Source organism: Brachyhypopomus gauderio, chromosome 21 (genome assembly GCF_052324685.1).
Source record: "Brachyhypopomus gauderio isolate BG-103 chromosome 21, BGAUD_0.2, whole genome shotgun sequence".
Classification (NCBI taxonomy): Eukaryota; Metazoa; Chordata; class Actinopteri; order Gymnotiformes; family Hypopomidae; genus Brachyhypopomus; species Brachyhypopomus gauderio.
Window position 1 is genome coordinate 1,525,158 of NC_135231.1, and position 12,500 is coordinate 1,537,657.

General features: G+C 54.7%; 1 protein-coding gene across 2 annotated transcripts in view; it reads right to left on the reverse strand.

Moving 5' to 3' along the window:
- Positions 1 to 12,500, reverse strand: part of arhgap46b (Rho GTPase activating protein 46b) — a 65,752-nt gene that overhangs the window by 17,041 nt on the left and 36,211 nt on the right. Inside the window, exons 1-3 of one of the 2 annotated variants that reach the window (XM_076983673.1) lie at positions 12,316 to 12,500; positions 8,103 to 9,324; positions 1 to 187 (exon numbers count right to left, since the gene is read on the reverse strand). The exon at positions 1 to 187 is cut by the window's left edge and continues 459 nt beyond it; the exon at positions 12,316 to 12,500 is cut by the window's right edge and continues 556 nt beyond it. In XM_076983673.1, coding sequence (XP_076839788.1) covers positions 1 to 187; positions 8,103 to 9,278 — 1,363 coding nt within the window. In that variant the 5' untranslated portion in view covers positions 9,279 to 9,324; positions 12,316 to 12,500. The remainder of the gene's footprint in view (positions 188 to 8,102; positions 9,325 to 12,315) is intronic. The other variant, XM_076983672.1, reaches the window with a different exon arrangement.

Sequence of the window (12,500 nt, forward strand, 5' to 3'; positions counted from 1 at the left end):
GCTTGCATAGGGTGGTGTAGGGGTACTGGTAGGTGGAGCTGGGTGTAGCGTGACGGGTCTGAGGGCTGGGGGAGGGGCCGCGGCTAGAGGTGGTGCCGTGACCCGGCCTGCCGTCGTCGTCGTTGTCTTCATCGTCACCGTGTATCGGTTGGAGGTCTGAGTGGCCTTTGGATTCCAGTGTTCCTGTCTAAGTGGGAGAGGCGTGAACGAGGGAGGCAGAAGAGAGAAAGAGAGAGCAGGAATGAAATCAACATCAGTGCTGAAGGAAAAGATGCAAGCAGCTATTTCATTTCCTACAGTTTGACTTGAGGAGTCTGACTGTATTTAAGTGACTGCATACAGTATGTCTGAAAGAGGGGCCACGCAACAGTGTGTGTCATATGCAGGCATCAGACGATCAGCTTACTCAGAACCCCCCCTAATAACCTGAACAGGCTCAGAAACCTGGAAACATTCACACGTATTGTAACTCGCTTCCAAAATAGGTGACCCAATATGGTAATCATATCCCAGCATCAAACATCACTGCCTCCTCTCTCCCTCGTTGCCCCTCTCAGCTCCCAAAGCTCTTAACATCACCTCCATATTACATTACTGTACATGGAATGACTTATGTATCCATATCACTTACCCTTGACATATGCACCCTATTCATCATCTTATAAAACATTATATCGTTATAGTAATGATAATCCCGTATATCTAATTAATAACCAGTTTTTATGCAGTAAACAAAGGGGTTCTGAATTGCTCAAAGAAAAGAAGGCTTTGCTTAGCACAAGAACAATGAAACCAGAGAGTGTTAAAACCGATAGTCGACCTCGTAACTGCGGTAGCCGTGTTTTGCTTATAGGAGTGCCACAAACGGCGGGATTGCGTTCCCATTTATGAACCGTTAAATGAAGGCGGACGACTGCCACATGCGATACAGCTTTAATGATGCGGTTGTTTGGAGCGGCAAAACGAGCTGATGAGTTCACCATTCCACTGGCTGGGTCAATGGGAGGGAGACATCAGTCTTGGGGAGTCTCATATGGCATGATGAAGATCATATATGAGCCTTTCAAAATGAACCAGACCTTAAAGTCAGATTTTCCAAGCCCAGCATATGTGCTTTAACCATATTACAGAGAGAGAGAGAGAGAGAGAGAGAGAGAGAGAGAGAGAGAGAGAGAGAGAGAGAGAGAGAGAGAGAAGGGGGGGGCATAATGGTTGATTTCCCAACTAATGAAGCATATGAGCCACAGAACAGGGAGTCTGTGCACAACCACTGATCACCACCATAGAGATTATAGTGAAGACTCAGCAACGTCCTCCAAATCCACCTCTCCACCTCATCACTCCATCCTTCTTCTCCTCCAGGTTGAATCACTTCTCACTTCTGCCTGAACCTCTCCACCTCATCACTCCATCCTTCTTCTCCTCCAGGTTAAATCACTTCCCACTTCTGCCTGAACCTCTCCAGCTCCATCCAAGCTTACAGCACTTGAGGGTTTTTAAAGTATGTAAGTATCGTGGAAAGATCAACGCTCGAAGCAAGTCCGTGACTTGTAACCTCTTTCTAGTAAAAAGACTCGTGTTTTCTTGGCGTCTGGGGGTCACCTGTAGTGGGACCTTGTTTAGTGGAGGCTATCGCCGTCTGGCTGAATGGTTATGTCTCTCTCCAGCCGTGGCACATGTGTTGTGTCTATGGGGGTGTCTATAGGGCCATGGCTCAACCTGCCAGGCATCTGTTTTGGTCCTTATGGCCTCAGATACCAGGCAGTGAGAGCAGCGGGACGCATTCTGTCTGCACATTAATGTCATTCACACTCTTTTCAATGCGACGGATGGGCATCGAAAGCCCATCGAAATTATCATGATAAAGAGCTCACGATGATACAGGCATGATACAGAGCTCACGATACGATACATAATCATGATAAGGAATTCATGATATGATATGTACACATGCAGAGTTCACGATACGATACATGTTGATATTAGACAACATCAAGTAAGAAAGTGCAATTATTAATTAAGGAAATGTAAATAGACAATATGTTTGCCTTTTATCTTTGAAGGTATTAGGTACAAGTATCACACCCCACCTAAAGAACAATGATATGAACAGACTACTAAAAGCTAAATTGAACATTAGTGCACTTTGAAGACGAGACATGACTTATTTATCCATTACTATATCTATACCTAAATGTAGACCTGAATGACCTGTGGTGAGGTGTCTGGCTTACTGCAAATGTCCTGTTGGCGTCCTGACTACTTGTTGATCCTTTTCCTGCACTTCGAGGCGGTGAATCTCAGCCCATTCCACCTTTGAGCCATTATTATGACCTTTTCTAAAACACCACTCTTACTGGAGTTCATGACTCTCAGATGCTCTTGCGTAGGCCCTCAGGCAGGACGCCCGCGTGTTTCGTATTTTTTTTCGCCGCAGCCGAGGGAAACTGGCAGGCGACTTGGCATGTGCAGGACTCGGGGACTGGGCCCCCTGACCTCGACCCCTCCCCCCTCCTCCCGGGCCAGAAGCAGCACGTCGGGGGCAAAGCCACGTGCAGCGTGATGGACACATGGCATGGTTCCTCCTCCTGTTCCTCAGCGCTGTTCCCACCTGCTCTGCTCAGTCAGTGGTGGAAAGAGCTTCGATTGAAGCTTCTGTCTAAAGTCTCAATGATGTTGAATGCAGAGAAGCACCATGCGTAAACTTTCAATGTCCAAACTACACAGAAATGCAAAATATTTGTGGGATATTAATAATTAGATGCAACTCTAATGCACTGTGGCTTGTCATGTTTTGCTGTCTTGCTATAGTACCAAAATTGTGGGCACTCACACACACACACACACACACACACACACACACACACATACAACACAAGGTCAATGAGTCCCTATTGTCCAGAGAAACACACTTGAGTAGGAACGCCTGGCTGGAGGGGAAGTTCTCGCCTTCTTACTAATGCAACAAATGGACTAATGGACCTGAACCAGGGATTCTGAGAGAGGAGAGAGAGAGAGAGAGAGAGAGAAACAGACAGGCAGACAGAGAGAGAAAAATTGTTTATGGAGAGGTGTAGAGAATAGAGGTTAGTTTATTGTTCCAGTTGTTTAAATGTCGTGCTGCGGGAGGAATGATGTGGTAGCCAGCAGCATTAGCGACCCCTGCTATGCACCAGTGTGGGAAAATCAGACACACACTGACTCACAGCTAGCACACAAATGCTAATAGCCTGAAAGGAGCACAATCTCAAAACACCTAAAGCTGGAGGTGCACACAGTGTCTCTCTCTCTCTCTCTCTCTCTCTCTCTCTCTCTCTCTCTCTCTCTCTCTCTCTCTCTCTCTCCCTCTCTCTCTCTCCCTCTCTCTCCTCTGAGACAACAGGAAAAGGACTGTGGTTCTGAATCTGTATCTGTGACCTACTTGCTTCACAGCACAGGAGCTAGATTCCCACATGTAAATCTATTGTACTGACATACACACACACACACACACACATGCGTGCACACACACACACACACACACACACACACACACACACACACACACACACACACACACACACACACACACACACACACACACACACGTATATATATCTCCAGTGCTATTATACTAGATGTTCTCACCTGAGCAGTGCTGACTGTAACCAAAGTTAGCTTTCCTCTGCTGGCTCACATTCCTCTCATCCCTCTCTTTATTAAATTATCTTCATCCTCCTCTTCCTCACTCTTTATCCCTCTGTCCATCCCTCTCTTTCTGCCCCTGTCTGTGTGAGGTCTTTATGATTCTTTCAATTCTATATAGTGGAGGTGACTAAGCTGTGGAAAGCCTTTGAAAAGCTCCAGGCCCACGTGTGTTTGTGTGTGTGTGTGTGTGTGTAGATGTCACGCAATTAAATATTGAATTCACATTCATTCTCCCTTTATACCACAACCAATGGTCATCAGTTTGTGTGTGTCATGTGGTTATGCTCTCCTTTCTCTCACTCACTTTCATTCCCTCTCACTCACTCTTTCTCTTTCAATCCCATTCTCTCTCACTCCCTTTCTTTCTCTCTTAGTGCCTCTTCTCTCCCTCTCCCTTTTCTCTCACTCTCCCTTAGTCCCTCTTTCTCTCACTCCCTATTTCTCTTTCTCTCTCACTCCCTCTCTTTCTCTCCCTCTCTTGATAATTGCCTACAGAGGAAAGGCTTCTTGGTAGCAGAAGGAAATAGCGTGATTTGATAAATAGCATAAATAGCAATAACAAAGTATGATCTGATAAACAGCAGTAACAATGCTCACGTTCCACAGGTCCAGGGTTGCACCAGTCAGAGCCTCTAAATTATCCTAAGTGATATGATCAAATTATCAGCAATCACCACAACAATCTGCCTAATCTAAATCTTTACAATCACCCCTCTGACATTCTCTCTCCTTCTCTCTCTCTCTCTCTCTCTCTCTCTCTCTCTCTCTCTCTCTCTCTCTCTCTCTCTCTCTCTCTCTCTCTCACTTGCTCCCTCCAAGGCAGGAAACCCTTAGTCAGCGTCTTGCTGCTGTATCGCTTCCATGGCGACTGGATGGCGACTGTTGTTTTGCCGTTTCACTCAGACCTTCCACACCGGAGACACTGGAGTGTGACCCATGGGGCAGTTGACGGAGTGAGGGGTCGCACCGTGGGGCAGTTGAGGGAGTGAGGGGTCGCACCGTGGGGCAGTTGACGGAGTGAGGGGTCGCACCGTGGGGCAGTTGAGGGAGTGAGGGGTCGCACCGTGGGGCAGTTGAGGGAGTGAGGGGTCGCACCGTGGGGCAGTTGAGGGAGTGAGGGGTCGCACCGTGGGGCAGTTGAGGGAGTGAGGGGTCGCACCGTGGGGCAGTTGAGGGAGTGAGGGGTCGCACCGTGGGGCAGTTGAGGGAGTGAGGGGTCGCACCGTGGGGCAGTTGAGGGAGTGAGGGGTCGCACCGTGGGGCAGTTGAGGGAGTGAGGGGTCGCACCGTGGGGCAGTTGAGGGAGTGAGGGGTCGCACCGTGGGGCAGTTGAGGGAGTGAGGGGTCGCACCGTGGGGCAGTTGAGGGAGTGAGGGGTCGCACCGTGGGGCAGTTGACGGAGTGAGGGGTCGCACCGTGGGGCAGTTGAGGGAGTGAGGGGTCGCACCGTGGGGCAGTTGACGGAGTGCGGGGTCGCACCGTGGGGCAGTTGACGGAGTGAGGGGTCGCACCGTGGGGCAGTTGAGGGAGTGAGGGGTCGCACCGTGGGGCAGTTGAAGGAGTGCTGGGGGTCGCACCGTGGGGCAGTTGACGGAGTGAGGGGTCGCACCGTGGGGCAGTTGAGGGAGTGAGGGGTCGCACCGTGGGGCAGTTGAGGGAGTGAGGGGTCGCACCGTGGGGCAGTTGACGGAGTGAGGGGTCGCACCGTGGGGCAGTTGACGGAGTGAGGGGTCGCACCGTGGGGCAGTTGAGGGAGGTGAGGGGGGTCGCACCGTGGGGCAGTTGACGGAGTGAGGGGTCGCACCGTGGGGCAGTTGAGGGAGTGAGGGGTCGCACCGTGGGGCAGTTGAGGGAGTGAGGGGTCGCACCGTGGGGCAGTTGACGGAGGTGAGGGGTCGCACCGTGGGGCAGTTGACGGAGTGAGGGGTCGCACCGTGGGGCAGTTGACGGAGTGAGGGGTCGCACCGTGGGGCAGTTGAGGGAGTGAGGGGTCGCACCGTGGGGCAGTTGAGGGAGTGAGGGGTCGCACCGTGGGGGCAGTTGACGGAGTGAGGGTCGCACCGTGGGCAGTTGAGGGAGTGAGGGGTCGCACCGTGGGGCAGTTGACGGAGTGAGGGGGTCGCACCGTGGGGCAGTTGAGGGAGTGAGGGGTCGCACCGTGGGGCAGTTGACGGAGTGAGGGGTCGCACCGTGGGGCAGTTGACGGAGTGAGGGGTCGCACCGTGGGGCAGTTGAGGGAGTGAGGGGTCGCACCGTGGGGCAGTTGAGGGAGTGAGGGGTCGCACCGTGGGGCAGTTGAGGGAGTGAGGGGTCGCACCGTGGGGCAGTTGACGGAGTGAGGGGTCGCACCGTGGGGCAGTTGAGGGAGTGAGGGGTCGCACCGTGGGGCAGTTGACGGAGTGAGGGGTCGCACCGTGGGGCAGTTGAGGGAGTGAGGGGTCGCACCGTGGGCAGTTGAGGGAGTGCGGGGTCGCACCGTGGGGCAGTTGAGGAGTGAGGGGTCGCACCGTGGGGCAGTTGAGGGAGTGAGGGGTCGCACCGTGGGGCAGTTGAGGGAGTGAGGGGTCGCACCGTGGGGCAGTTGACGGAGTGAGGGGGTCGCACCGTGGGGCAGTTGACGGATGAGTGAGGGGTCGCACCGTGGGGCAGTTGAGGGAGTGAGGGGGTCGCACCGTGGGGCAGTTGACGGAGTGAGGGGTCGCACCGTGGGGCAGTTGAGGGAGTGAGGGGTCGCACCGTGGGGCAGTTGAGGGAGTGAGGGGTCGCACCGTGGGGCAGTTGACGGAGTGAGGGGTCGCACCGTGGGGCAGTTGACGGAGTGAGGGGTCGCACCGTGGGGCAGTTGACGGAGTGAGGGGGTCGCACCGTGGGGCAGTTGAGGGAGGAGGTGAGGGGTCGCACCGTGGGGCAGTTGACGGAGTGAGGGGTCGCACCGTGGGCAGTTGAGGGAGTGAGGGGTCGCACCGTGGGGCAGTTGACGGAGTGAGGGGTCGCACCGTGGGGCAGTTGAGGGAGTGAGGGGTCGCACCGTGGGGCAGTTGACGGAGTGAGGGGTCGCACCGTGGGGCAGTTGACGGAGTGAGGGGTCGCACCGTGGGGCAGTTGAGGGAGTGAGGGTCGCACCGTGGGGCAGTTGAGGGAGTGAGGGGGTCGCACCGTGGGGCAGTTGAGGGAGTGAGGGGTCGCACCGTGGGGCAGTTGAGGGAGTGAGGGGTCGCACCGTGGGGCAGTTGACGGAGTGAGGGGTCGCACCGTGGGGCAGTTGAGGGAGTGAGGGGGTCGCACCCGTGGGGCAGTTGACGGAGTGAGGGGTCGCACCGTGGGGCAGTTGAGGGAGTGAGGGGTCGCACCGTGGGGCAGTTGAGGGAGTGAGGGGTCGCACCGTGGGGCAGTTGAGGGAGTGAGGGGTCGCACCGTGGGGCAGTTGACGGAGTGAGGGGTCGCACCGTGGGGCAGTTTAGGGAGTGAGGGGTCGCACCGTGGGGCAGTTGAGGGGAGTGAGGGGTCGCACCGTGGGGCAGTTGACGGAGTGAGGGGTCGCACCGTGGGGCAGTTGACGGAGTGAGGGGTCGCACCGTGGGGCAGTTGACGGAGTGAGGGGTCGCACCGTGGGGCAGTTGACGGAGTGAGGGGTCGCACCGTGGGGCAGTTTAGGGAGTGAGGGTCGCACCGTGGGGCAGTTGACGGAGTGAGGGGGTCGCACCGTGGGCAGTTGACGGAGTGAGGGGTCGCACCGTGGGGCAGTTGAGGGAGTGAGGGGTCGCACCGTGGGGCAGTTGAGGGAGTGAGGGGTCGCACCGTGGGGCAGTTGACGGAGTGAGGGGTCGCACCGTGGGGCAGTTGAGGGAGTGAGGGGTCGCACCGTGGGGCAGTTGAGGGAGTGAGGGGTCGCACCGTGGGGCAGTTGACGGAGTGAGGGGTCGCACCGTGGGGCAGTTGACGGAGTGAGGGGTCGCACCGTGGGGCAGTTGAGGGAGTGAGGGGTCGCACCGTGGGGCAGTTGAGGGAGTGCGGGGGTCGCACCGTGGGGCAAAGGAGGAACACTAGAGTTGACATTCTCTAGTCCTGTCATGTTCCGTTAATGAACGATAGAACGAAAAGAGATGCGTGAGACTCATCTGCAGCAGTGTGATCAATTATTCCGGACACCTGAAGTAAATAACATACATACATGTAGTTTTTTGTTAAGTTTTAGTTTTTCCAATCAGAGTTTTTGAAATTGTATTGAGGTCCACAAAAAGCAAACGAGGGAGAGACTGAGTCACGTGGTGAGTCAAACACACCTGAGTCACACAACACATTTGCATCCACACACACACACACACACACACACACACACACACACACACACACACACACACACACACACACACACACACACACACACACACACACTCCCTCTGTTACAGCTGTACCTGTGAGATGGATGTGGGTGGCTCTGGCGAGGACAGACTGGTCTGAGATGTCTCCCTCTTCTCCAGTGAGTCCACCTTCTCATACGTCCTCTTCTGTCCTCCAGCCGTCCCCTCCCCCTGTGGGCCGTCCCCGCCCCCTCCGATGCGACGCAGTGATCGCCCGGTGCCCGCCACGTCCTCCCCCGGGGCCCGGGCCCCGCCCTTCAGCGAGCCCGGTGGGGAGCGCGCCCCGCCGCTTCCGGAAGCTTCCGATCCGGCGTCGGTGTCGAGGCTGGCCTTGCTGCCGTGTGCCGGGGCGGATCGTCCCACCGCCGCCTTCACCTCCGCCAGGAGCTGCTCGCTAAGCGCGCCCAGCTCCCCGCCGCTCCCCGCCGACCCGGGCCGGCCGGGCCCCGCCCCGCGTCTCCGGCTCCTCCGTCGCAGGCTGGGAGAGGGCCCTGTGGAGTAGCCCGAGTCCTGGTAGACGACGGGCCCGGGGCCGGGGTACTCCTGCGACGCCAGGCTGCTCTGCCGACTGTGGTGCGGTTCCGGTGCCCTCCACGACCGCTTCTTCTCCAGGGAGACCTCCTTCCGGGGGGCCGGGGGCTGCGTGGGGGGGCCCAGTGGCTGCTGGAGCCTGGAGGAGCCCGGCTCCACGTTGACCATGTGCTTGATGCACTCCCGGCCGGCCGGGCTGTACTCCCCCGCGGACGGGTTGCGTTTGTGCTTGCCGGGAGGGAAGGGGAGGAGCTTGGGCGGCTGGGTACTGCGCGGCAGGCTGTATGCGGAGACGTAGGGGCCGCGGGAGGAGAGGTGAGCTCCTTCCACCTCCATCTCCACCGGGGGCTCGTCGTAAATCGGGGGGTCCGTGGCAGGCGGCTCGTCGTAGATGGGGGGAGGAGCTGGAGCCCCGTACGGTGGGGAAGACGGGTGGGGAGCGGCCTGGCCGAGGCGTTGGGAACTCGGGCACAAGGAGTCGAAGGTGCTGTCGTCACACCCCGTCAGGTGGAAGGCCTGCCTGGGCTCTTCGGGGAGGGGCATCTTGCCGAAGGGGCCGGCTTTAGTGGCGTAGGGCGGGACTTGGGAGGCCTTAGGGGAGGCGGAGCTGGTGTTGGACATGCTGAGGTGGAGGAGGTGGTGTGGGCTAACGGCAGCTCCGGCCTGGGTCCTGCCAGCACTGCTCACTTTCACCAACATGGCCGCCTTGGAACCCGGGGCGGGCTGCCATCTGGGAGAGGGACCCCTAGAAGACACGCACACAGAAGAATATAAAAACACCATCATAAACACACAAAGAAGAATATAAATACACCCACATTAACAAACACAGGACATGGGCATATCAATAGAGACCAAAAAAATCAGAAGAATTGCTTATGTTTCTCATCGCAGTGTTTTTCTCCATTTTCCCTTGTTAGAAATGTGTCCAAAACAATGTACATACAAACTTTATATCAAACTAGCCTAAATGCAAAGAACTATCCACAACATTGCATATTCATAACAACATATCTGTCTCGTTATGCTGTGCAGTGACCCACCCCACAATATCTGGTGTTTAATAAATAAACAAGCGCTTTAATCCAAACATCTCCATATCTAATAGAGAGGAATGCATGGCTGAAATGCCAGTCCTGGCACTGCCTCTAAACACACATTCCTCTCTCTCTCTCTCTCTCTCTCTCTCTCTCTCTCTCTCTCTCTCTCTCTATCTGTCTGTCTTTATGAATGTCTCTCTCTCTCTCTCTACTCCCCCACTCCCACTTTCTAATCTCCCCCCCTCCCTCAACACAGCTTCTCCTGCACAAAAAGACAAAAGTAACCAGCTCCAAAATGGCAGAAGAGTAGAGAAGAACAGACGTGTAAGTAAGCATGGATGACCCGTGCAAATCTTGGACAAAACTGTGGTGAGTTCTGTAGGTGGACAGGACTGTGGTGAGTTCTGTAGGTGGACAGGACTGTGGTGAGTTCTGCAGGTGGACAGGACTGTGGTGAGTTCTGTAGGTGGACAGGACTGTGGTGTGTTCTGTAGGTGGACAGGACTGTGGTGTGTTCTGTAGGTGGACAGGACTGTGGTGAGTTCTGTAGGTGGACAGGACTGTGGTGTGTTCTGTAGGTGGACAGGACTGTGGTGAGTTCTGTAGGTGGACAGGACTGTGGTGTGTTCTGTAGGTGGACAGGACTGTGGTGAGTTCTGTAGGTGGACAGGACTGTGGTGAGTTCTGTAGGTGGACAGGACTGTGGTGTGTTCTGTAGCTGGACAGGACTGTGGTGAGTTCTGCAGGTGGGCAATACGGTGGCTTAGTGGTTAGCACGTTTGCCTCTCAGCACTGGGGTCTTGGGTTCAAGTCCCGATCTGAGTGGAGTTTCCATGTTCTCCCCGTGTCTGCGTGGGTTTCCTCCGGGATCTCCGGTTTCCTCCCACAGTCCAAAAACATGGAGGTTAGGTAAATTGGCATTCCCTGACAAATTCTCCCCGAGTGTGTCTGTCTGTGTCTCTCCCCGAGTGTGTGTGTCTGTGTCTCTATGTTCAATAAAAAGTTGTGTGTGTGTGCTTGTATGCCCAGTGGTGGATGGTGCTCTGCCACTAGGGTCTGTCCTCTCTCCCCTTCCTGCACCCCATTCAGTCCCCCAGGGGGCTGTGGATCCCGGTAGAGAGTACGCTGTGCGCAATTGGCTGCCGCTTCTCACCGGTGTGTGTGAGATTAGTTGTCTGTGACTTGTACCTGTGTTAAATTGTAAAGCGCCTTGGGAATTTGGAAAGGCGCTATATAAATCGAACATTCATTCATTCATTCAGGTGGACAGGACTGTGGTGTGTTCTGTAGGTGGACAGGACTGTGGTGAGTTTTGTAGGTGGACAGGACTGTGGTGAGTTCTGCAGGTGGACAGGACTGTGGTGAGTTCTGCAGGTGGACAGGACTGTTCTGGTCCAGTTCCTGTTGCAGCTAGGGTTAGGATGTGCCAATCAGTGTTTGGGTTACAGGGCAACAAAAGACACACACACACACACACACTACATGCACACAAACACACACTTTCCATGGCAGTGTAACAGTGTGCAAGAGAAACACAGGAAAGGCTGTGCAGTATGTTCCAGAGAGGCGGAGGCTGAGGAGAAAAACAGGATTTCAAACAGCACTTTTCCACAGACTTACTGCAGAGATATTAGCGCGCGCGCACACACACACACACACAGATAACTACAACAACAATAATAATAATAGTAATAATAATAAGTTACATTTGTGTAGCACCTTTATCATAATCAAGGTGCTTTGTTCATAGAGTAAACAGAAAACAAGACTCAGATGACATCAACACATGAGATATCAAAGGATATCAGGCAAAAGAGACAAACGCAGGTTTACCACACAGGCAAACAAAACTGCACACATTACATCAGAGTTGACATGTGACAAAGAAAGATGTGTGTATAGTCCAGATGTGAAGGTGGAGAGAGAAGGAGAAAGACGGAGAGGTTGTGGTACGCTAAAAGATCTACCACCTCCAGAGACCAGCATGAACGTTGGGATGGAGAATAGGCCAGCGGTAGAGTCAGAGTGAGCTGGTACAACGTGGCACAAGACTTCAGAACGGGCAGCAATAGCAAAACTGTATGCAGCCAGTGTATGTACACACACACACACACACACACACAAGCACTTAACATCAGTAATCCAGTGTAAGACTGATCCTTGTTTAGGGGTTTCGCCTCATTAATAGTGCAATCACCTTCAGACCTCAGACCACAAATACAGATTAATGTGTTTGTGTGTCAGCATGCATGTGTGTGTGTGTGTGTGTGTGTGCCAGCACTAATCTCATTTCTTTCAGCTCTAACAGTTTCCTTCCCCCAGTGCGGGGCGATGCCACACCTCTGTAAACAAGAGCACGGATCCACACCCCACACACTTTAAACTGCTGTAGCTTCACCACGCCTGCTCCCGTGCATGTGAGAAACATCTGGAACATCTGCACAGGTGAACGACCCTGACTGCTAACGTCACGCCACTCTAGAAACACTAATCCTGCACATGCCGACCCAACAAACACTGGTGCACAAACAGCCTTATTAACAGCTTATACAAGCAGTCGAGTCAGAGTGTCGCGAGAAACACGTTAACGACATCAAAATGGCACTCGAAACACACTCATGAGCACCAGAGACAGGGGTCTCTGTTTAGTGCAGGTGTGTGTGTGTGTGTGTGCGCGTGTGAGCGTCCGCACTTACCCCGGTGCCCGCGGAGGTGGGGCAGTGCCCGGCCGTTCTGGCAGGGCTGCGCTGTGGTGGCGTGGGAACGCTAACGCTGACCCGTCCACCAGCAGGGTGGGAACGCTAACGCTGACCCGTCCACCAGCAGGGTGGGAACGCTAACGCTGACCCGTCCACCAGCAGGGTGGGAACGCTAACGCTGA